The sequence below is a fragment of the Schistocerca cancellata genome, chromosome 4, assembly GCF_023864275.1.
Source record: "Schistocerca cancellata isolate TAMUIC-IGC-003103 chromosome 4, iqSchCanc2.1, whole genome shotgun sequence".
NCBI lineage: Eukaryota > Metazoa > Arthropoda > Insecta > Orthoptera > Acrididae > Schistocerca > Schistocerca cancellata.
Window position 1 is genome coordinate 755034647 of NC_064629.1, and position 26383 is coordinate 755061029.

A 26383-nucleotide genomic window follows, 5' to 3' on the forward strand; every position below is an offset into this window, starting at 1 on the left:
TTCTGAAATCCCTTGTCAATAGCACTCAGCACTTCATGTGAATAAAGAGCTAGTTGTGTTTCACAGGAACGATGTTTTCTAAACCCATGTTGACTGTGTGTCAATAGACCGTTTTCTTCGAATTAATTCATTATGTTCGAACACAATATATGTTCTAAAATCCTGCTGCATATCGACGTTAACGATATGGGCCTGTAATTTAGTGGATTACTCCTACTACCTTTCTTGAATATTGGTGTGACCTGTGCTACTTTCCAGTCTTTGGGTACGGATCTTTCGTCGAGCGAACAGTTGTATATGAACACTCGCCAGTCGATACACGTATAGAGAAATTAGAGCACGTTCAGGGTAAAGACAATTCGACTGTAAAAATTTTATCAGTAACCTGTCTAAGTATTCGAAACAAAGGTCCCAAATTTACTGCCCTCCAGGAAAATTCTCAAGACAACTCTCAAATTATTCTTGGGACTGAGAGCTGGCTAAAACTCGAAGTAAAAAGTTCTGAGATATTTACAGAGTGTTGGAATGTTAATCGGAAGGACAGATTAGATGCCGATAGATGGGAGAGAGTTCATTGAAGTCGACAAAACTATTGTTTCTACTGAGGTTGAAACTGAGAGTGATAGTGAAGTTACCTGGTCGCGCATAACATGTCTACGTGAAAACAAGGTAATTGTTGGATGTCTTTACCGACCATCCGACTCCGCTGTGAGAGTTGTAGAGTCATTCAAAGAACGTCTGTGGTCAGTTGCGCATAAATACCAAGAACATGTAATACTACACACATCAATAAAAGGATTGCATCACCTCGGTTCCGAGAGTTCCGGAACCTGTGCAGAAAATTGCCCTTTTTATTGCTCATGAAAACCACACATTGCATATTGTACCACCATATAGCGAGACCTTCAGAGGTGGTAGTTCCGATTGCTGTACAGACCGGTATCTTTAATACCCAGTAGCATGTTCTCTTGCATTCATGCATGCCTGTATTTGTCGTGGCATACTATCCACAATTTCATGAAGGCACTATTAGTCCAGATTGTTCCACTTCTCAACGGTGATTCGGCGGAGATCCCTCAGAGTGGTTGGTGGGTCACGTCGTCCATAAACAGCCCTTTTCAATCTATCCCAGGCGTGTTCGATAGGGTTCATGTCTGTGGAAAATGCTGGCCACTCTAATCGAGCGATGTTGTTATCCTGAAGGAAGTCATTCACAAGATGTGCATGATTGGGGCCAAAATTGTCTTCCATGAAGACGAATGCCTCGCCAATATGCTGCCGATATGGTTGCGCTATCGGTCGGAAGATGGTATTCACGAATCGTACAGCCGTTACGGCTCCTTCCATGACCACCAGCGGCGTGCGTCGGCCCCACATAATGCCACCCCAAAACGACAATGAACCTCTACCTTGCTGCACTCGCTGGACAGTGTGTCTGAGGCGTTCAGCCTGACCGGGTTGCCTCCAAACACGTCTCCGACGATTGTCTGGTTGAAGGCATATGCGACACTCATCGGTGAAGGGAACGTGATGCCAATCCTGAAAGGTCCATTCGACATGTTGTTTGGCCCATCTGTACCGCACTGCATGGTGTTGTGGTTGCAAAGATGGACCTCGCCATGGACGTCGGGAGCGAAGCTGCGAATCATGCAGGCTATTGCGCACAGTTTGAGCTGTAACACGAAGTCGTGTGGCTGCACGAAAAGCATTATTCAACATGGTTTCGTTGCTGTCATGGTTCCTCCGAGCCATAATCCGTACGTAGCGGTCATCCACTGCAGTAGTAGCCCTTGGACGGCCTGAGCGAGGCATGTCATGGACAGTTACTGTGTCTGTGTATCTCCTCCATGTCCGAACAACATCGCTTTGGTTCACTCCGAGACACCCGGACACTGCCCTTGTTGAGAGCCCTTCCTGGCACAAAGTAACAATGCGGACGCGATCGAACAGCGGTACTGACCGTCTAGGCATGGTGGAATATCAGACAACACGAGCCGTGTACCTCCTTCCTGGTGGAATGACTGGAACTGATCGGCTGTCGGACCCCGTCCGTCTAATAGACGCCGTTCGTGCATGGTTGTTTACATCTTTAGGCAGGTTTAGTAACGTCTCTGAACAGTCAAAGGGACTGTGTCTTTGATACAATATCCACAGTCAACGTCTATCTTCAGGAGTTCTGGGAACCGGGGTGATGCAAAACTCGTTTTGATGTGTGTAGTTGAGCCGGCCGGTGTTGCCGAGTGGTTCTAGGCGCTTCAGTCTGGACCTGCGCGACCGCTACGGTCACAGGTTCTAATCCTGCCTCGGGCATGGATGTGTGTGATGTCCTTAGGTTGGTTAGGTTTAAGTAGTTCTAAGTTCTAGGGGACTGATGACCTCAGATGTTAAGTCCCATAGTGCTCAGAGCCATTTGAACTATTTGATGTGTGTAGTTGGTGGTGACTTTATCCTACCGAGTGTAGACTTGCACGTGTACGGATTTACTGCGGGGGGTACAGTCAGACGGTCTTGAGAAATACTTTTGAACACGTTTTTCGAAAACTGTCTTGAGCATCTAGTTGGACACCCACGTGCAATGGAAGTATCATGGACCTTGTAGCGACAAACAGATGGACCTTATCGATGGTGTCAGTATAGAGACGAGAATTAGCGACCATGATATCACCATAGCAATTATGGTTACAAAAGTTAATAAACAAGTCAAGAGGGCTAGGAGAGTGTTTCTGCTAGAAAGAGCAGATAAGCAGTTGTTAGCGTCTCACTTAGGCAATGTACTAAAATCATTTAGTTCCAAAATGATGGACATAGAGGAATTATGAGCAAAGTTTAAACAGATTATAAATCTTGCTCTGGACAAGTATTTGCCTAGTAAGCAGAGGAAGCACGGAAAATACACAACGTGGTGTAATAACTAAATTCGGAAAACGCTGAGCAAGCAAAGGCTGTTGCACTCTCCGTTCAAAGAGGACGCGCAAATGACAACAGGGAAAGATTAGTAGAGATACGTGCGTCTGTGATACGATCTATGGGCGAAGCATACAACAGCTACCACCGTCGTACCTTGGCTGTAGATCTGGTGGAGAACGTGAAGAAATTTTGATTGTATGTAAAATCACTGAGCGGGTCTTTTAAATACCACGTTCAAGAAATCGTCGTTTGACCTTCACATGGAGTCCCGTATGGGTGACATAGTAATAAGCATCACTGGCGTAGGGGAAAAATTGAAAGAGCTGAAAACAAATAATTCACCAGGTCTAGATGGAATCCCAATTCGGCTTTACAAAGAGTACACTGCGTCATTGGCCCCGTACTTAATTTGCATTTATCGCGAATGTCTCGACCAGCGCAAAGTGCCAGGCGAGTGGAAAAAAGCGCAGGTGACTTCTGTCTGTAAGAAGGATAAAAGAACGAATCCTCAGAACTACAGACCAATATCCTTAACATCGGTCTGCTGCAGAATTCTAGAGCATATTCTAAGTTCGAATATAATAAATTTTCTAGAGGCCGGAAAGCTCATGTCCACGGATCAGCACAGCTTTAGAAAGCATCGGTCGTGCGAAACCCAGCTTGCTCTTTTCTCACGTGATATACTGCGAACCATCGATGAAGGGCAACAGGCTGATTCCATATTTCTAGATTTCCGAAAATCATCCGATACGGTACCCCACTGCAGGCTGTTAACGAAGTTACGTGCATAAGGAACAGGCTCCCAGATATGTGACTGGCTCGAAGACTTAACAGAACCCAGTATGTTGTCCTCGACGGCGGGTGTTCATCGGATACAGGGGTAACATCAGGAATGGCCCAGGGAAGTGTGATAGGACCGTTGCTATTTTGTATGTACATAAATGATTTGGCAGACAGGGTGGGCAGCAATCTGCGGTTGTTCGATGATGATACTGTGGTATACAGGAAGGTACCGAAGATAAGTGACTGTAGATTGATAAAAGATGACCTAGACAAAATTTCTAGTTGGTGTGATAATTGGCAGCTTGCTCTTAATGTACAGGGTTATTACAAATGATTGAAGCGATTTCACAGCTCTACAGTAACTTTATTATTTGAGATATTTTCACAATGCTTTGCACACACATACAAAAACTCGAGAAGTTTTTTTAGGCATTCACAAATGTTCGATATGTGCCCCTTTAGTGATTCGGCAGACATCAAGCCGATAATCAAGTTCCTCCCACACTCGGCGCAGCATGTTCCCATCAATGAGTTCGAAAGTATCGTTGATGGGAGCTCGCAGTTCTGGCACGTTTCTTGGTAGAGGAGGTTTAAACACTGAATCTTTCACATAACCCCACAGAAAGAAATCGCATGGGGTTAAGTCGGGAGAGCGTGGAGGCCATGACATGAATTGCTGATCATGATCTCCAACACGACCGATCCATCGGTTTTCCAATCTCCTGTTTAAGAAATGCCGAACATCATGATGGAAGTGCGGTGGAGCATCATCCTGTTGAAAGATGAAGTCGGCGCTGTCGGTCTCCAGTTGTAGCATGAGCCAATTTTCCAGCATGTCCAGATACACGTGTCCTGTAACGTTTTTCTCGCAGAAGAAAAAGGGGCCGTAAACTTTAAACCGTGAGATTGCACAAAACACGTTAACTTTTGGTGAATTGCGAATTTGCTGCACGAATGCGTGAGGATTCTCTACCGCCCAGATTCGCACATTGTGTCTGTTCACTTCACCATTAAGAAAAAGTGTTGCTTCATCACTGAAAACAAGTTTCGCACTAAACGCATCCTCTTCCATGAGCTGTTGCAAACGTGCCGAAAATTCAAAGCGTTTGACTTTGTCATCGGGTGTCAGGGCTTCTAGCAATTGTAAACGGTAAGGCTTCTGATTTAACCTTTTACGTAAGATTTTCCAAACCGTCGGCTGTGGTACGTTTAGCTCCCTGCTTGCTTTATTCGTCGACTTCCGCGGGCTACGCGTGAAACTTGCCCGCACGCGTTCAACCGTTTCTTCGCTCACTGCAGGCCGACCCGTTGATTTCCCCTTACAGAGGCATCCAGAAGCTTTAAACTGCGCATACCATCGCCGAATGGAGTTAGCAGTTGGTGGATCTTTGTTGAACTTCGCCCTGAAGTGTCGTTGCACTGTTATGACTGACTAATGTGAGTGCATTTCAAGCACGACATACGCTTTCTCGGCTCCTGTCGCCATTTTGTCTCACAGCGCTCTCGAGCGCTCTGGCGGCAGAAACCTGAAGTGCGGCTTCAGCCGAACAAAACTTTATGAGTTTTTCTACGTATCTGTAGTGTGTCGTGACCATATGTCAATGAATGGAGCTACAGTGAATTTATGAAATCGCTTCAGTCATTTGTAATAGCCCTGTAGAAAAATGTAGGTTAATGTGGATGAGTAGGAAAAACAAATCCGTAATTTTCGGATATAGTATTAGAAGCATCCTGCTTGCAACAGTGGCATCGTTTAAATATCTGGACGTAACGTTGCGAAGCGATATGAAATGGAACGAGCATGTGAGGATTGTGGTACAGAAGGCGTACGGTCCACTTCGGTTTATTGGGAGAATTTTAGGAAAATGTGGTTCACGTGTAAAGGACACCGCATAGAGGACACGAGTGCTACCTATTCTTGATTACTGCTCGAGTGTTTAGCATTCGCACCAGGGCAAATTGAAAGAAGACATCGAAGAAATTCAGAAGCGAACTGCTAGATTTGTTACCGATAGCTTCGGTGTTCAAGCAAGTGTTACAGATATGCTTCGGGAGCTCATGTGGGAATCCCTGAAGGGAAGAACACATCAATTTAGTAGAACACTACTGAGAAAATTTAGAGAGCCGGCATTTGAAGCTGACTGCAGAGCGTTCCTACTGCCAGCAACATACATTTCGCGTAGGGATCACGAAGATAAGACACGAGAAATTAGAACTCATACAGAGGCATGTAGACAGTCGTTTCTCCCTCGCTCTATCTGCGACTGGAACAGGAAAGGGAACGACTAGTTGTGGTACAGGGTACCCTCCGCCACGCACTGTACGGTGGTTTGCGGAGTATGTATTAAGATGTAGGTGTAGATAACATTTCCTTGGGTAACGCCAGATATTACTTCAGTTTTATTTGTCTAGACCGTGAGTTTATAAAATAATATGACCGGTTTCGATTGTGCTCACAATCATCTTCAGATCATAAAATTTCGTTACAGAATATAAGACATCACATGTTTCACAATCAAGTACTGCGTCATTGAAATATCATAAGGTTTATTAGCATGTGAGAGGCACCTACTTTCCTTGAATGTAACCTCTCCAATGACGCCTCTACTTCGCCGGCTGCTAGGAATGAGAAGATGTACTTGGCTACGAGTTGGATGTACCACACACTGGCTCGGATGTGGACATAAAAGTGTTTTGTGGACTTCGTGGAGGAAGCTATCTTCTGTTAACGGATTGTACCGTATTATTTAGTGGTTTGGCGTAGTGTATTACCTTTCAAGTATTGACTGCTTTTCTTAAGTGGTTGATATGACGTGCTTCTTGGTAACCACTGGATTATGAAAGATAGATTTACCTCCTTCTCGTGATTTTACTCCAAATACAGCACTGCCACTGGTCGCTTGTAGCCACCTGATACCTCATTCCGATGATCGAGGTGGCCTGTTATTTCTCTAATTGTCTGATCTCTAATTCTTCGTCGTCGGCGGGAAGTATACGTGTAGCAGTCCGGCAAGTTTATTGGCATGTCGACTACGCATCGCAGTGTCTGGTTCTGAAGCCGTTGCGGATTGTCGATGTGAGTCTCTTTTGTTTGTTTGAACCTTAGCTAGCGATCAAATATCATCGCGTAGTACATGACTGTCGTCTATTGAACTAGAGTATTCAATAGTCGCCGCGTGGTCCACGGCGTCTTGCCACGGTTCGCTCGGCTCCTCCCGTCGGAGGTTAGAGTCCTTCCTCGGGCATGGGTGGGTGTGTGTTGTCCCTAGCGTAAGTTAGTTTAAGTTACATTAAGCAGTGTGTAAGCCTAGGGACCGATGACCTCAGCAGTTTGGTCCCATAGGAACTTACCACAAATTTCCAAAAATTCAATAGTCATATGCTTCTAATTTCTGGAGGTCGTCTTTCTGTGAATAGGAGTGCCTGACTTTCGGTTCCTTTCCATTCGACTTGCCAGTTAGTTGCCCACTTTCTCAGATCTCGGCAAGCATCCAGAATCCAGCGTTAAATTTCACGTGGTGTTCAGCTCTGCACAGTAGTACGGTGTGATTGACAGTATACAAATAAATATACAGTCTTGGTACCGACTGATTCTCTAGCATCTTTATGTCCTCCATAACTAGAAGAAAAATGTACTGGAAACTAATGGGAGCCCTGAATATCACTGAGCTTCACTGTCATTCGCCCTCCACGAATAGTTTTTCTTTTTTTGTGATTTTAAGGCGCACATTCAGTTGTAAAAGCGATTCGTCCAGATAGTCAACGCATTTACAGTCTTCCACAAGGTATTTTACTTGTACTCTCACTGGAATCGCGCAGGTTTGTGAAGAAAAGAGGGAAATATGTCTACCGTATCTTTCTCTTCCCCTGTGTCTATGCTGTGCCGTTCGCTGTGGAACTTACATTCAGAAATGAACTGGAACGAATGGCACTGACGGACTGAAATTACTTCCAACAACAAACGGTTTCTAGAAGTAAAGCGCGAAACACAATGACGATTTGTTTTCGTCAGTTATCTTTCCTCAACAATTTCGATGAAATTTTCTGTAGGTTTTTATTCACTTCGGATAGGACTGAATGTTTTCAGAAACTCATTAAAGCATGTCCATCTGATTCTTTAGGGACCAGACTACTCAGCCAAACATCTAACGTTCAATCAACGTTCAGTTCTAGAGTTTCTTCTGGCAGGTGATGGCTTTCACCTCAGGCAGTACGTTGTGTATGTGAAAACTTCATGACGCTGCGTGATTCGAATTCCATGTTCAACATTAGGACCCCTAGAACCGACTGGATGAGTAGTTTCACAAACTGGTGCAGTACAAGGGGACAACACGTCCGATAAGATCATGGGTAGCAAAGAGCTGTCGCGTTGAAACTTATACTGATGACCGATTTACTGTTTGTTAAGATATGTAGCGAATAAGACTCTCGATGCAAGGTATAAGCTCAACTTATTCCACGAATCCTTTCCATTCTTCGCAGATTTATTTCTCCCGTTCTACCATACGGATGCGCAGACGCACATTATAAAAAAATGATTCAAATGGCTCTGAGCACTATGGGACTTAACATCTGTCATCAGTCCCCTGTAACTTAGAACTACTTCAACCTAACTAACCTAAGGACATCAGACACATCCATGTGCCCTAGACAGGATTAGAACCTGCGACCGTAGCGGTCGCGCGGTTCCAGACGGAAGCGCCTAGAACCGCTCGGCCACAGAGGCCGGCACTCACATTATACTGCTGAAACGAACCTACTTGTCAAGAACAGCAATTTAAGGTCCGAACACCGGCAGCCTGAACTGCAAAGGAGCAGCACAACCCAGTTAAGTGCTATGAAGGTGTAATGCCGAACAAAACGTAATAAACCAGTGAGCGCAAATAATAGTTATAACTTTCAAGGGCAAATCGTGGAACATATTAGGCGTTGTAACAATCTAATCTGAAGTAAGTCAAGTGTGAAATTTAATCACTTGCGTGTTACTCGCGAAAGATTATGTGAAATTGAGAAAGAAAATTATTATTCATGTTCTTAAACAGTATTAGTAGGAAAGTGTTTTGTTATGGTTTCGTTCTTTTCCACGAAACACTACGGATCAAAGTTATGATTGCTTCATGCAATCCTGGAAACAAATTTATATACCACATCTTTTCACTTCTTAGTAACATCTATGGCCAACAGCCTTGCCGCAGTGGTACCACCGGTTTCCGTCAAATCACCTAAGTTAAGCACTGTCGGTCTGGGATGGGTACCCATCCGGTCTGCCGAGCGCTGTTGGCAAGCGGGGTGCACTCAGCCCTTGTGAGGCAAACTGAGGAGCTACTTGACTGAGAAGTAGCGGCTCAGGTCTCGTAAATTGACATACGGCTGGGAGAGCGGTGTGCTGACCACATGCCCCTCCATATCCGCATCCAGTGACGCCTGTGGGCTGAGGATAACACCGTACGTTTGGGCCTTCATGGCCTGTTCGGAACGAGTAACATCTATGGGACTGTACATAACATAACATTTATTATCTGCGTCAGGGTTTGATCATTGCTAGAATGCTATGACGAAAATATGTTACACGAAAATTACAAGTGGAAAAAAGCGCAGACTGTCAGTATCTGCACACACAAATCTTTCAGCTGCTTTCCAGATTGAAAATGATACTTCTACAGGGTGCGGCCATTAAATCCGGACAAATGAATTTTTTAAAGCAAATTTATTGAAACAAAATACAATGAAAGTGAAAATCCTTATACATACACTCCTGGAAATGGAAAAAAGAACACATTGACACCGGTGTGTCAGACCCACCATACTTGCTCCGGACACTGCGAGAGGGCTGTACAAGCAATGATCACACGCACGGCACAGTGGACACACCAGGAACCGCGGTGTTGGCCGTCGAATGGCGCTAGCTGCGCAACATTTGTGCACCGCCGCCGTCGGTGTCAGCCAGTTTGCCGTGGCATACGGAGCTCCATCGCAGTCTTTAACACTGGTAGCATGCCGCGACAGCGTGGACGTGAACCGTATGTGCAGTAGACGGACTTTGAGCGAGGGCGTATAGTGGGCATGCGGGAGGCCGGGTGGACGTACCGCCGAATTGCTCAACTCGTGGCGCGTGAGGTCTCCACAGTACATCGATGTTGTCGCCAGTGGTCGGCGGAAGGTGCACGTGCCCGTCGACCTGGGACCGGACCGCAGCGACGCACGGATGCACGCCAAGACCGTAGGATCCTACGCAGTGCCGTAGGGGACCGCACCGCCACTTCCCAGCAAATTAGGGACACTGTTGCTCCTGGGGTATCGGCGAGGACCATTCGCAACCGTCTCCATGAAGCTGGGCTACGGTCCCGCACACCGTTAGGCCGTCTTCCGCTCACGCCCCAACATCGTGCAGCCCGCCTCCAGTGGTGTCGCGACAGGCGTGAATGGAGGGACGAATGGAGACGTGTCGTCTTCAGCGATGAGAGTCGCTTCTGCCTTGGTGCCAATGATGGTCGTATGCGTGTTTGGCGCCGTGCAGGTGAGCGCCACAATCAGGACTGCACACGACCGAGGCACACAGGGCCAACACCCGGCATCATGGTGTAGGGAGCGATCTCCTACACTGGCCGTACACCACTGGTGATCGTCGAGGGGACACTGAATAGTGCACGGTACATCCAAACCGTCATCGAACCCATCGTTCTACCATTCCTAGACCGGCAAGGGAACTTGCTGTTTCAACAGGACAATGCACGTTCGCATGTATCCCGTGCCACCCAACGTGCTCTAGAAGGTGTAAAGTCAACTACCCTGGCCAGCAAGATCTCCGGATCTGTCCCCCATTGAGCATGTTTGGGACTGGATGAAGCGTCGTCTCACGCGGTCTGCACGTCCAGCACGAACGCTGGTCCAACTGAGGCGCCAGGTGGAAATGGCATGGCAAGCCGTTCCACAGGACTACATCCAGCATCTCTACGATCGTCTCCATGGGAGAATAGCAGCCTGCATTGCTGCGAAAGGTGGATATACACTGTACTAGTGCCGACATTGTGCATGCTCTGTTGCCTGTGTCTATGTGCCTGTGGTTCTGTCAGTGTGATCATGTGGTGTATCTGACCCCAGGAATGTGTCAATAAAGTTTCCCCTTCCTGGGACAATGAATTCACGGTGTTCTTATTTCAATTTCCAGGAGTGTATAAGTGGTGGTATCTTTCAAGAGCAACATTACTCGATGTAACTCCCTTCAGCCGCAATGACCGCCTCCAATCTTGTCCTGAAGCGATCGCACGCACTCTTTAAAACAGTGCTGTCCATATTCGCGAATGCTGCTTTGATAGCGGTGCGTAGAGATACTTTAGGGTGCCTCGTCTTTTTGGTAACTCTTTCGACTACGCTCCAAACATAGTTGTCGTGGGGGATCAAATGCGGGCTGTTCAGCGGTCACAACTCCTTTGACCAGAACATGTTAACGTTATCCGAGAGACAGTTTTGGACTAAACGGCTCGTATGAGGTCCTCCTCTGCCATCTGACGCATTGTTCATTCGATGACATTAAATATTGGCGCCAATTTCCTCAGCGATTGACCCGGGTCCTCCGAAATCAGCACCTGAGCCTTTTCGATGAGTGCAACAGTTCGTGACACGCGTTTCCTTGAATGTTTCCTCGCCAGGTTAACAGAACCTTCCCCAGATTTCTCAAAAGCATTGCACTTGGCCACAGCATCGTAAACAGTTGATCTCCGGTACCCGAAGAATCGAACTATTTCAGTGGGCAAACGCCCAGCACGAAGATATTCGATAATTGTGGCTCTTCGGTTGTACTCTGCACTTGTCCGTTAACATCTCGGCCATTTTGAAGTTCTGACTGTTTACTAGATGCCTATGGCTTTTAAGAACGACAATCGCGACCGCCGGCGGAACTGCGATATGGCGGGAAATTCAAATTGAAATTTGTCCTGATTTAAGAGCCGCACCCTGTATATCTGAGAAGAAAATAAAATCTTTAAACGCATGGGTAAGTTAATATCTATTGTCTTGGTAACTGTATTTGTAGTTCGTTGATTACTTTATGTTAACGCCTACCTCGTTTCTTACAATGGACGTCTTTGTTCGATTTACTTTTCGTTTTATTTTCTCCGTGACGTTTAATATGTTGGATCGCTCTTCCAGGTTCCAGACTGTGGCTCCAGATCCCTGCTACCTCACGTACTACTATTCGCAACTGGAGTAAGCATTGCTTATGGTAAGTACATTTTTCAATGAATTCCAGTCATAACTGATTTATAATACGTCAGGCATTGTGATAGGTCAGAACAGATATTTTAACAGATACAGCTTTTCCCAGTTACTACATCAGTTTTTTTATGTAACTAAAAACTTTCGTATAAAGACGATTTGACAAGGTTAGACATTGAAAAGGCTCGGTAGACTCTGTTTCAGAAGTGTTAATTGCGTCTGGTGTTTTAGCACGCTGGTAGCGTCTAGTTCACCTGCTACTTCACGCTGTAACAGCAACACGTAGTCTCTGGAAAAGAGAAGAGCAACGGTGTTTATCTATTTCCTCTCGAACAGTCCGTTTTGTTTCCCTCCATACTTCGTGTGAGTGTGTGAGTACGAGAACGGGAGTACGGTATTTTGAAGTTGCCTCCAGCGTGTCCAGCGCGGAATCGCAGTGACAACTTGTTGATAGGTAGTGGTGATATCAGAGAAATTTGATCAGTGATACGGGGTGGAAGTCTGTGGATACCACAGGTGCAGGGCTGGTAACAGGGAGTTCCCCTCCCCTGAGCGTGGGGTGGACGCTCTCGAAAAAGGGAAGCGAACCTTTACATTCTTCTATTCGGGCTCGCAAGTATTGAACGCTTTCTTGTAGCATTCCTCTGGTACCGAGGACAAAGGTATTCGCTTAACTTAGTTTCTACTGAGATTACAATTAATTGTTTTCATTTCTTTCCAAAAGTTAGACAAATTTTCTTCAGTCCCTTATCATTCTTAATTTTCTTGCGTAAATTCGCGTTCTGAATGTAACTTTGCGTGATTCACTTTGTCTCATTAGGGAAACCGTCAAATCTGTGCTCTCTCGAATATAATGTTAAAGTATTATGAGCATACCTATTTGCTGTGTGTTCCTGTCTTTTTGTTATTTGCGTGCTGAGTTCGAAGTGTTGCATTTTCGTGGATTTTGATGGAGTTTTCTTTGTGACTGACGGTCAAAACTCTGGCTTTCAGCTGAAATTATTGATAAATGGCATTGTTTAAGTGATAGAACTCAAAGCTCTGAATGTAACGAATACTTAAATGCATACCGAATTTTCATTCGTTTCAACGTTTTCCAATTTACTGGTGAGAGTCTAAATTCTGACCCTCTGTCGGACACATACATCGAACCTCATGACCACTGACGACCAACCCAAGCACTGTTTGAGATCGATTAATTACGAATACAATGACTACTTGTATATGTAGGAAATCTGTTTTAGTTTCCGATTTTTATATATTCGTCCCACTTCATGTGATGTGCAAGGGTATGTCTTGTCCGACTAGATGCATCCACTAGCACTCCCACGCGCTCTCTGAGTCTCAGCAAACAGATATACTATAGGACTGAAGTTGATGGGACCCTGAATGTACCACTTCACGTATAAATTGAATGTTCTCCACTCCCATTTCCCATATTGTTTCCTCATGCTAGAACGTTGGGCTGTGCTGGAGTATGTTCGCTGTTGTATTCTTACTATTTCATAAAGAATTGTTCATTAAGGGATTATAACAGAAAAGTAATTTTTATTGTGTCCATATATTGTGGAATTGTATCCCATCATCTTCCTCATGCTAATGTGAAGATTCATAACTGATGAAGAAAGTCACCTAGTGTTTAAATAATTTCGAGATAATTTATCACACCTCATAATACACGCTATATGAGACCGCTAAGTACAAATACGAATCTTGCTCTTAGGTATATCTTGAATCAAAGAAAGAAAGGTTTTGAGTAAGACAATCGAAAATGAATCAAAAAAATACCCCAGCGCTCTTGACGTCATCTTCACTTTCCCACGTATTCCTGTGAAGAAATCAGAACGAGCTTATCCTTGTCATCCGTTACACTTAAAACATAACAACAATCATTTTACTTCTTGCCCTAATTTCGTTGTTTGGACGTAACTTATCAGATGTGCATGCCTGTGCATATGATGTGCATGAGCGAACTCTGAGTGAGCTCAGGTGGTTCTAAATCATGACGTAAAATTATGACAAGTAGAAGCGATCTAAACACCTCTCTTTTATTAGAATTTCAGTAAGAAATTCCGACGCTTTGCTTTTGTATGCGCTCAGTGGAATTAATTTTGATCCCATTCTGCGACTGCGTTAATAGTTCTCAGTAATTTACTAAGTGTTGTACCAGTAGTGCTCTCATACTGTTCGCTTAGAGTTATCTCCAGGAAAGTGTGACGTAAGACGACTAAGACATTCCACTTGATATGTTGAATGACAGCACTCATTAATGTTGATCAATGCGAGATAAAGCCTACAGAAAAGACAAAAAGTGCTATCTCATTAGATTTTAACAGTCGTGGTAAACCTCTGAAGCTTCCCAGTTGATTAAACAACATAAGGTAAGACTACGAAGAGATATCGCATAGAACAAACACGTGCAGTCGGTAGCAAGGAAGACGAATTGAAACTTCAGACTGGTTGAGAGAATTCTGGGAGAGAGTTGTACATATGTTAAACAAACCACTTGCACGAGTCTCATAAGATTTATCCTAGACTACTGCTCCAGAGTTTGAGACTTCTTACGAGTGTGACTGATGGAAGACGACGAATGAAAAAACTGAATCGCTGGAGTAAAGGCGACATTAGTCTAACATAAACCTACTGAGTATATTTGGAGAACGGGTATTTCACATCGATTCTGTAACAATTCCTGTTGGATGGACACCGTGGTTGTGAAGTTGCAGAAGACTGTAGTATTCAGAAGACTGCCGGTCGCTAGTCTTTTGTCATTAATATTACAGATGTACCTACAATAATACAATACGCAGCACAGTAGTAGCCTTTGCAACAAGAAGTGAATTTCGTGTTACACGGTCAGGCTTCTTGCATCAAAATGTTTGGTGGCGGAGTTCTTGGCCTACTGCAAAATCTACATACTACTCGTTGGAGAACGTTTGTTAAAATACAGAGTCAAATGAAAAAAATAACTATTTTTAGAAAGAACCCGAAATTTGTATCAAAATTACCAATATGAAAAACGAACGTACCTACAGTTCACTGTTACAAAACATGTAGTAAGCTGTTGCTATATCCGTGTGTCATTTCTTCTCTCGTACTGATGCTCGATGCGAGACACACAGTACGTGCGTCGTATCAGCTCTGTTTTTTTCCTCCACACCAGTCCTCTGCCCTCTGCTGCCAGCGTGCTCCACTCTCTGCACCTCCTGCGGTCAGCAACCAAGAAGAGTTTAGCAAACAGCAGTGGAGACCGTGGCACATTTAGGCGGATTTCTTTTCGAAGATTTTTAATTTTTTTGCTTAGATTTATCGTGTTTAAAACTGTATAGTCTTATAACATGGCTATCAAAATAATTCTTTTAACTCAAGATTACATTTAAGAGCGCAAAATAAATTTATATACACTCAAATCGAGTGCCTCAACATGCGCTGAGTATGGGGCAGGTTTACACACCTACGGGAGAACGTTTATGCATATCACACATTGAAGAACCACAGATGCTAGTACACCTACCTAATTCCTTGTAGGGCCCCCGCGAGCACGCAGAAGTGCGGCCACACGACGTGGCATGGACTCGACTAATGTCTGAAGTAGTGCTGGAGGGAATTGACACCGTGAATCCTGCGGGGCTGTCCATAAATCCGTAAGAGTACGAGGGGCTGGAGACCTCTTCTGAAAAGCACATTGCAAGGGATCCCAGATATGCTCAATAATGATCACGTCTGGGGAATTTGGTGGCCAGCGGAAGTGTTTAAACTCAGAAGAGTGTTCCTGGAGCCACTAAGTAGCAATTCTGGACGTGTGGAGTGTCGCATTGTCCTGCTGGAATTGCCCAAGTACGTCGGAATGCACAATGGACATGAATGGATGCAGGTGATCAGACAGGATGCTTACGTACGTGTCACCTGTCAGAGTCGTTTCTAGACGTATCAGGGTTTCCATCTCACTCCAACTGCACACACCTCACACCATTACGGAACCTCCACCAGGTTGAACATTGCCCTGCTGACATGTAGGGTCCATGGATTCATGAGGTTGTCTCCATACCCGCACACGTTAATCCTCTCGACACAATTTCAAACGAGACTCGTCCAACCAGGCAACATGTTTCTAGTCATCAACAGTACAATGTCGGCGTTGACTAGCCCAGGCGAGACGTAAAGCTTTGTGTCATGCAGTCATCAAGGGTACACGAGTGGGCCTTCAGCCTATATCGATTACGTTTCTTTGAATGGTTTGCACACTGATACTTGTTGATGGCCCAGCATTGAAAGCTGCAGAAACTTGCGGAAGGGTTGCACTTGTGTTACGTAGAACGATTCTCTTCAGTCGTAGTTGGTCCCGTTCTTGCAGGATCTTTTTCCAGCCGCAGTGATGTCGGAGATTTGATGTTTTACCAGATTCCTGATATTCACGGTACACTCGTGAAATGGTCGTACGAGAAAATCCCCACTTCATCTCTATCTCGTAGATGCTGTGTCCCATCGCTCGTGCGTCGACTATAACAGCACGTTGAAACTCATTTAAATAATGATAGTTTGTCATTGTAGCAGCAATAGCCGATATAACAACTGCGCCAGACACTTGTTGTCTTATATAGGCGTTGCCGACCGCAGCGCCATATTCTGCCTGTTTACATATCTCTGTATATGAATACGCATGCCTATACCAGTTTCTTTGGCGCTTAAGCGTAGAACACAGTACTGAGTAATTTACACTACTTAATCGTTTCAGGCAAATGCCGAGATGGTTCCTTTGAAAGGGCACGGCCGATTTCCTTCCACATCCTTCCGTAACCCGAGCTTGCGCTCCGTCTCTAATGACCTCGTTGTCGACGGGACGTTAAACACTAATCACCACCACCACCACCACGACGGCCTCGATCTACGCCTCAAGATGGATTCGCCATGTCCATGCAAAGGTAAAAGGAATGCACCTCTGGTGCCTGATGTTCCGACAAACCCGCCACACTGTAGTGTCCTGCGGGTTGCCATAGTGCCAGGCGCCTGTATCTTATAGTGTTTGACGCCACTGCGCCATTCGGGTGCACTATGGAAAGCACTACGGTCCACTGGACAGAAACGGCACTATTTCCCATCCGCGTAGCCACGTGACGCAGGCCATTTCCTGGTATCCCCACGCAGCGTGGCCTATATAGGACTGCCGCCTGCAATCCTCCAGCAGAGTGTGGCGCCTAGTCTACCGCCGAGTAAACGGCGAGTCACCGATACAGCTGTACCGCACGAAGACAACGGCAGTGCACCACCGATCGTGACCACAACGGATTACTTCCTTGGAGAGTAATCGATCGTGACAGTCTGTGTGCGTTCTCTTGCATCTTCACAGAACTGTATTCAAAGAGTGACAGTTATTCTCATCAGATCAGGACGATCTCTTGTGATCTTTGTAGAGATTCAGGTTCTGTCGTTCGTGTTTTTTTTGTTGCTCCCCTAGAGAAATAAATTCTGTAGTTCAAGGCTACCTGGGAACTGTCTTCTTTGTGTGTGCACCATCCCACAATGGGACTCTTCAGTTGACTCCTCTTCACTTCGGAGGGAGATGACGAAGCCATCTCGAGGCGTAGACGGTGGCCGCAGTGGAGGCGACAACCAAGGACATAGCACTTACACCAGTTAATATGATCAAATACAAATGTCTTACTGGCGGTAAATGATTTTTTTTTGTGAACACCCATCTGTTAGTGGTTCATGGTGTGGGTTCCTGTAGTCATGTCCTAGTTCATGAACCACGGGCAACGTATGAGTGGCCAAGTAAGTGGTCCCGACAGTCGGGATACCAGTTACTTTGGAATAAGGCTGGGCATCTCGGACATATTCTGAGTCGTGGTCACCTTTGTGCTCATACGGCAAAGACTACCAAATCCACCGGTTAGTTAGGGGTAAAACCCAATGGGACTCGGGGCAAGTAAGGCTAGCAACCTGCTTCCCTGGTACTTTAAATATGATGCTGGCAACAATCAGAGCAAAATGCCTCGGACCTTTGGAGGTGACGGAGTCCCACCTCTACTTGACAAACCAGGGACTCCTAAGATACGACTTGGCAAACAAATGGTAGTGAGATGGGGAGCTATTAATATCAATGGGGGCTACTCTGGGAAGAAGGTAGAGCTGGCAGAGGCTGCAAGTAAGATGGAGCTGGACGTTTTAGCTGTTAGTGACATTCGGGTAAGGGGTGAGAAAGAAGAGGAAGTTGGAGAATACAAGGTCTACCTGTCAGGAGTCAAAGCAGGAATAGCACAATGGGGTGTAGGGATTTACATCAAGAAAGAAATGGAACCCAGCGTAGTTGCAATAAGGTATGTAAACGAACGACTGATGTGGATAGATTTGACAGTGTCTAGCAAGAAAATTAGGATTGTGTCAGTATATTCGCATTGTGAAGGGACAGATCAAGATAAGATGGATAGTTTTTATGAGGCACTCAGTGATGTAGTTGTTAGAGTAAAGGACAAGGACAGTGTTTTGCTCATGGGTGATTTTAACGCCAGGATTGGAAATCGAACAGAAGGGTATGAAAAGGTTATGGGTAAATTTGGAGAGGATATGGAGGCCAACAGGAACGGAAAACAACTCTTGGATTTCTGTGTCAGTATGGGCTTAGTAATCACAAACACCTTTTTTAAACATAAGAACATTCACCGGTATACTTGGGAAGGCAGAGGAACCAGATCTGTCATTGACTATATAATAACAGATCAGGAATTCAGGAAGGCTGTGAGGGACACACGTGTATTCAGGGGATTCTTTGATGACACTGATCATTACTTAATCTGCAGTGAAATTGGGATTGTGAGGCCGAAAGTGCAGGAGGTCAGGTCCATATGTAGGAGGATAAGAGTGGAGAAACTTCAGGATAAGGAAATCAGGCACAAGTACATAACAGCGATCTCAGAAAGGTACCAGTTGGTTGAATGTAGTCAATTACAGTCATTGGAAAAGGAATGGACAAGGTACAGGGACACAGTACTAGAAGTGGCTAAAGAATGTCTTGGAACAGTAGTGTGTAAAAGTAGGATGAAGCAAACAGCTTGGTGGAATGATACAGTCAAGGCAGCCTGTAAAAGGAAAAAGAAGGCGTATCAAAAATGGCTACATACCAGAACCCAGGTAGACAGAGAAAGTTATGTTGAAGAAAGAAACAAAGCCAAACAGATAATTGCAGCATCCAAGAAGAAATCGTGGGAAGACTTTGGAAACAGGTTGGAGACTATGGGTCAAGCTGCTGGAAAACCATTCTGGAGTGTAATAAGCAGTCTTCGAAAGGGAGGTAAGAAGGAAATGACAAGTATTTTGGACAGGTCAGGAAAACTGCTGGTGAATCCTGTGGATGCCTTGGGCAGATGGAGGGAATATTTTGAAGAGTTGCTCAATGTAGGTGAAAATGCGATCAGTAATGTTTCAGATTTCGAGGTAGAATGGGATAGGAATGATGATGGAAATAGGATCACATTTGAGGAAGTGGAAAAAATGGTCAATAGATTGCAGTGCAATAAAGCGGCTGGGGTGGATGAAATTAAGTCGGAACTCATCAAATACAGTGGAATGTCAGGTCTTAAATGGCTACACAGGATAATTGAAATGGCCTGGGAGTCGGGACAGGTTCCATCAGACTGGACAAAAGCAGTAATCACACCAATCTTTAAACATGGAAACAGAAAAGATTGTAACAACTACAGAGGTATCTCTTTAATCAGCGTTGTGGGTAAAATCTTCTCAGGTATTGTTGAAAGGAAAGTGCGAGTATTAGTCGAGGACCAATTGGATGAAAATCAGTGTGGGTTTAGGCCTCTTAGAGGTTGTCAGGACCAGATCTTTAGCTTACGGCAAATAATGGAGAAGTGTTATGAGTGGAACAGGGAATTGTATCTATGCTTTATAGATCTAGAAAAGGCATATGACCGGGTTCCTAGGAGGAAGTTATTGTCTGTTCTACAAGATTATGGAATAGGAGGCAAACTTTTGCAAGCATGGATAGTCAGGCAGCAGTTAGAGTTGACAGTAAATTGAGTTCATGGTTCAGAGTAGTTTCAGGGGTAAGACAAGGCTGCAACCTGTCTCCACTGTTGTTCATATTATTTATGGATCATATGTTGAAAACAATAGACTGGCTGGGTGAGATTAAGATATGTGAACACAAAATAAGCAGTCTTGCATATGCGGATGACTTGGTTGTGATGGCAGATTCGATTGAAAGTTTGCAAAGCAATATTTCAGAGCTAGATCAGAAATGTAAGGACTATGGTATGAAGATTAGCATCTCCAAAACGAAAGTAATGTCAGTGGGAAAGAAATATAAACGGATTGAGTGCCAAATAGGAGGAACAAAGTTAGAACAGGTGGACGGTTTCCAGTACTTAGGGTGCATATTCTCACCGGATGGCAACATAGTGAAAGAACTGGAAGCGAGGTGTAGCAAAGCTAATGCAGTGAGCGCTCAGCTACGATCTACTCTCTTCTGCAAGAAGGAAGTCAGTACCAAGACAAAGTTATCTGTGCACCGTTCAATCTTTCGACCAACTTTGTTGTATGGGAGCGAAAGCTGGGTGGATTCAGGTTACCTTATCAACAAGGTTGAGGTTACGGATATGAAAGTAGCTAGGATGATTGAAGGTACTAGTAGATGGGAACAATGGCAGGAAGGTGTCCACAATGAGGAAATCAAAGAAAAACTGGGAATGAACTCTATAGATGTAGCAGTCAGGGCGAACAGGCTTAGATGGTGGGGTCATGTTACACGCATGGGAGAAGCAAGGTTACCCAAGAGACTCACAGATTCAGCAGTAGAGGGTAGGAGGAGTCGGGGCAGACCGAGGAGAAGGTACCTGGATTCGGTTAAGAATGATTTTGAAGTAATAGGTTTAACTTCAGAAGAGGCACCAATGTTAGCACTGAATAGGGGATCATGGAGGAACTGTATCAGGGGGGCTATGCCCCAGACTGAACGCTGAAAGGCATAATCAGTCTTAAATGATGATGATGATGATGATGATGATGACCCATCTGTTAAGATAATATGGCCTACATAGGAGTTCGAATGTTAATTAAAGGCCTATTCATCATCATTTTCCGAGTTGCAATTTATGAAGGCATTAGATCCATTCTTGATTTCTTTTTGATTTGTTACATGGTTTCAAACAGTAAATACAAAGGCAGTTTTCATCATCTTCATCAGACTGCTGCGAGTTATAAGAGAAAGAAGGAAGAACTAGATGAGACCAGAGTGCCTGCTAGAACACGCTCTGGAAGGACTGGTTTGTTAGAGGAGACTGAGAGGGAGTAGGAGGTATGAGATGATAGACGACCTGAAGAGGATGGCCGAAAGCAGCAGAGAATGGAGAGTTACCGTGTGAAAAACTGCTTTTGGGCAGAATACTCATGTTGGCATCAGAAGTAGGCCTCCCCACACTTCTTGTTTTTAGCAATTTCTTGCCCGGATCGTTCGTTGCTCTCATAGAATTAATTCTTTCCCTTGAGAGTCATTAGGCTCAAATAGATTTTTTAAAGCAATTTCAGTCTTCTGTTCTCCTGTGACTTCATTTTTTTTTTTTTTTTTAGATTGCGTTTCCAGCTGTTGTTGCTGCCTTGGCTGGGGTATCAGTTATGATTGCAATGCAAAATAATGCGTAAACGTGACCCAGCGCCATGTCTGGATTAGTTACGAAACTACAGTATTAACCTTCAGCCTAGCAAATCGTAATGTAGAATAATCTCCTGTAAACGAACATATATTTATCTGTGATCCTGCAGTGCCTGTTTTGTTAAGAACGATGTAAGGTTCCTTCAGACTTGCATGCATGTCCGAAGAAGCAGGCACTCTGGCGACTACAGCACTTATGAAATACCTGAAATCTATCCACAGTTGCGAATACGAACAGTCATCAGCTGTCTAAGGAAATGACGACAGTGAAAATGGCGTCTGTTCTTGTGGACAGCTATTTAATTCTGCACCCTCATATGAATATGAATCGAAAGAAGAACAACGGCTGCTAGTGGTCAGCCGGCCGCGGTGGTCGTGCGGCTCTAGGCGCTGCAGTCCGGAACCGTGGGACTGCTACGGTCGCAGGTTCGAATCCTGCCTCGGGCATGGATGTGTGCGATGTCCTTAGGTTAGTTAGGTTTAAGTAGTTCTAAGTTCTAGGGGACTGATGACCTAAGATGTTAAGTTCCATAGTGCTCAGAGCCATTTGAACCATTTTGCTAGTGGTCACTGAAATAAATCGATCGGGAAAGTTGAAATCATGTGCCGGACCGGGACTCGAACCCAGATTTACCAATTCTGATGAGCCGTTGCATTAACCACGTCGGCTATCAGGATATTGTCCCTGGCCGATGGAAATTGCAAACTTTTCCTCACACTATCGACGTAGTTCAAATGGTTCAGAGTACTATGGGACTTAACATCTATGGTCATCAGTCCCCTAGAACTTAGAACTACTTAAACCTAACTAACCTAAGGACATCACACACATCCATGCCCGAGGCAGGATTCGAACCTGCGACCGTAGCAGTCGCGCGGCTCCGGACTGAGCGCCTAGAACCGATAGACCACCGCGGCCGGCTATCGACGTAGTGTTCCCGCTTATTAAGCCTCTATAGCAATTAGCCGTTGTATCAGAGCTTCATTGAGCAGATTTAATATTCACAGTCAGCTGTTTCAACCCTTCAAACGTTTTGACTAAAGTGTTGGTATTCATTCTTGCTTTACCGGGGATCTTTCTTCAAACCATTAACCACTTTTGTGTCCAACCACCTGTGTGAAGGCTGTGCACTGAGGTGACAAAGTCATGGGATAGCGATAAGCACAGATAAAGATGGCTGTAATATCGCATACACAAGGTATAACAGAGCAGTGCATTGGCGGAACTGTCGTTTGTGCTCAGCTGATTCATGTGAAAAGGTTTCCAACGTGATTATGGCCGCACGACGGGAATTAAGACTTCGAACGCAGAATAGACGCATGGGACACTCCATTTCGGAAATCGTTAAGGAATTCCATATCCAGAGATGCACAGTGTCAAGAGTATGCCGAGAATACCAAATTTCAGGCATCAGCTCTCACCACAGACAACGCAGTGGCCAAAGGCCTTCACTTAATAACCGAGAGCAGCGGCTTTTGCGTAGAGTTCTCAGTACCCACAGACAAACAACACTGCGTGAAATAACCGCAGAAATCAAAGTGGGACGTACTACGAACGTATCCGTTAGGACAGTGCGGCGAAATTTGTCGTTAATGGGCTATGACAGCAGACGACCGACGCGAGTACCTTTGCTAACAGCACGATATCGCCTGCAGCGACTCTCTTGGTCTCGTCACCATATCGGTTGGATCCTAGACATCCGTAAATCCTTGGCCTGGTCACATGAGTTCCGACTTCAGTTGGTAAGAACTGATGATAAAGTTCGAGTGTGACGCAGACCCCACGAAACCACGGACCCAAGTTGTCTACAAGGCACTGTGCAAGCTGGTGGTGGCTTCATAATGGTGGGGGCTGTGTTTACATGGAATGGACTGGGTCCTATGATCGAACTGAACAGATCTCTGACTGTAACTGGTTATATTCGGCTACTTGGAGACCATTTGCAGCCATCCATGGACTTCATGTTCCCAAACAACGACGGAAATTTTATGGATGACGATGCGCCGTGTCACCAGGCCACGGTGGTTCGCTAGTGGTTTGGAGAACATTCTGGTGAATTCGAGCGAATGATTTGGCCACCCAGCTCGCTCGACATAAAACCCATGGAACATTTATGGGACATAATCATGTGACCTGCCAGGGTAGCCGAGAGCGCTAACGCGCTGCTTCCTGGACTCGGGTAGGTGCGCCAACCCCAGATCGCAACCGCCCGGCGGATTAACGACAGCCGGCCAGCCTGGATGTGGTTTTTAGGCGGTTTTCCACATCCTGCTAGGTGAATACCGGGCTGGTCCCCACGTCCCACCTCAGTTACACGGCTCGCAGACGTCTGAACACATTCGCACTATTCCTTGGATTGCACTGGACGCAGTTGGGGTACACTAATTCCTTCCTGGGGGGTACGGGGTGGCGACAGGAAGGGCATCTGGCCACCTCTTAACATTAACATTCCACGTCCGATTAACCAGCAGACCCCGCAAGTCGGGATAAATGCTTGTAAAGAGAGATTTATGGGTCATAATCGAGTGGTCAGTTTGTGCACAAAATCCTGTACCGCCAACACTTTCGCAATTACGGACGGCTGTAGAGGCAGTAGGGCTCAGCATTTCTGCAGGGAATTTCCAACGACTTATTGAATCCGTGCCACGTCTAGTTGCTGCACTGCGCCAGGCAAAAAGAAGTATCCCGCAACTTTTGTCATCACAGTATGCAACGGCTTTGACTGCTCACCACCCCACCCGTCGTCATACCATCCTCACATAGCCGAACACGTTAACACGCGCTTGTGGGATTAGAGAAGGCGAACTTGTCCCTGATCGAATTCGCCTCGCGTTTTAACGACAAGGGCTGGTGAGCCAGCCAGTCTGCTTTTTAGGCTCTTTCCAACATCTACACAGATACGTTTTAGACTGGTACTTACATCCCACCTAGGACACACGCTACACCAGGGCTTAACAACTGGCCGGTTTTGAGCGCGAGTACTCGCGTCTGCTCAGGCACGTGCTCGCGAGCAGGTGCAAGGTCATGGAGTAGGGAGGGAGGGGAGGGAGGGGAAATGCGCGCGCACGTTTGAATGTGATCTCGCGTTCTTAGCAGATTTAACTAGCCATCTGAATGCTTTGAACATTTTACTACAAGGTAAAGATCTGCTAATTACTCATTTCATAGATCGAATACGAGCTTCTAAAATGAAATTGACACTTTGGGTGAGTCAGCTGGACACAGGAAACCTAGCTCATTTTCCTAAATTATCATCCGTGCAAGATGTTTACAAAGACTGTGAACGTTATTCACATAGTTTAGTTGATCAGCGCTTTCAAGATCTGACAGCACTAGACAGTGATTTTGATCTGTTCTCTCCATATTCAGCGAATATTTAAGAGATTCGTCCTGAGCTGCAGCAAGAAACTATTGACCTGCAGTGTGACAGAGAATACAGAGACAAATTTCAGAACAAGAAAAACACTTTGGAATTCTACAGACACTTCCCTCAGGATAGATTTTCTCGTTTGCACAAACTGGCGGCTACAATAATATCAATGTTCGGTTCCACGTATGTTTGTGAACAACTGTTCTCTGCAATGAAATGTAACAAGACGCGCCTGAGAAACGCATTGTCTGATCGAAATTTAAACTGCACGCTGCGCCTAAAATGCACAAGAACAATTACTCCGAACATAGACGCAATTGTAAAGGGCAAAAAGTACAAGATAATCGAGAATCCCACACTTCAGTGACACCTTTTATTGTGTAACAGTTCACAAATTAATGTGAATGTAGAGGCATACACTAAGCTAATAAAATTATGTGGCACATGTACATTCTCCTTTATTTGTTTCATTTGTCACAGTAATAATTCGTGAGTGATATCCCTGCAGGTGGCCGCGGATTTACATTGACTGGCGGCAGCTGTTGTGAGCCCCACGTGACTTTCCCCACTCTCCGCTCTGGTCCGGTAGTGGGGGTAGCGTGCTCGCGCTGCTCCGTGCTCGCGCCTTGCTGCTCACAGCTTGCTCCGCGAGCACGTATGTTGTGAAGCCCTGCGCTACACGAACATTTAGAATACGCTCTCACACCTGAACACGAGACGTAGACAGATGGGGTACAAAACTTGCGTCCCAGGAGGAGTGGTGTCGTCAGGAAGGGCATCGGACCACCAACTGTCACTAACGTTGCCAAAACCTATAAAAATGGTTCAAATGGCTCTGAGCACTTTGGGTCTTAACGTCTGAGGTCATCAGTCAAATGGTTCAAATGGCTCTGAGTACTATGGGACTTAACTTCTAAAGTCATCAGTCCCCTAGAACTTAGAACTACTTAAACCTAACTAACCTAAGGACATCACACACATCCATGCCCGAGGCAGGATTCGAACCTGCGACCGTAGCGATCACGCGGTTCCAGACTGTGGCGCCTTTAACCGCTTGGCCACACCGGCCGGCGGTCATCAGTCCCCTAGAACTTACAACTACTTAAACCTAACTAACCTAAGGATATCACACACATCCCTGCCCGAGACAGGATTCGAACTTGCGACTGTAACGGTCGCGCGGTTCCAGACTGTAGCGCCTAGGACCTATAAAACCCATATAAAAATACTAACCCCGTAGAGAAACTGGAAAAGACAGGGAATAAGGAAAAGAAGAAGAAGTGTATAAAGGCTGTAATTTCTCCTTACTTTGGGCAGTTCGCAGTACGAACATCGCGAGCCCATATTGGCTAATGTTACAAGGCCTGATGAATCTGTCATCTTGGCTGTTACCCCTGCAGCTACTACACTGAAGCACCAGAGAAAGAGGTATAGGCATGCGTATTCAAGT

The 26383-nt window shown here is 45.3% G+C and overlaps 1 protein-coding gene across 1 annotated transcript in view; it reads left to right on the top strand.

The window, feature by feature from the left end:
- LOC126184487 (uncharacterized) overlaps positions 1-26383 on the top strand; it is a 514130-nt gene that overhangs the window by 144866 nt on the left and 342881 nt on the right. The window contains exon 2 of the mRNA XM_049926880.1: positions 11839-11911. Coding sequence (XP_049782837.1) covers positions 11839-11911 — 73 coding nt within the window. The remainder of the gene's footprint in view (positions 1-11838; positions 11912-26383) is intronic.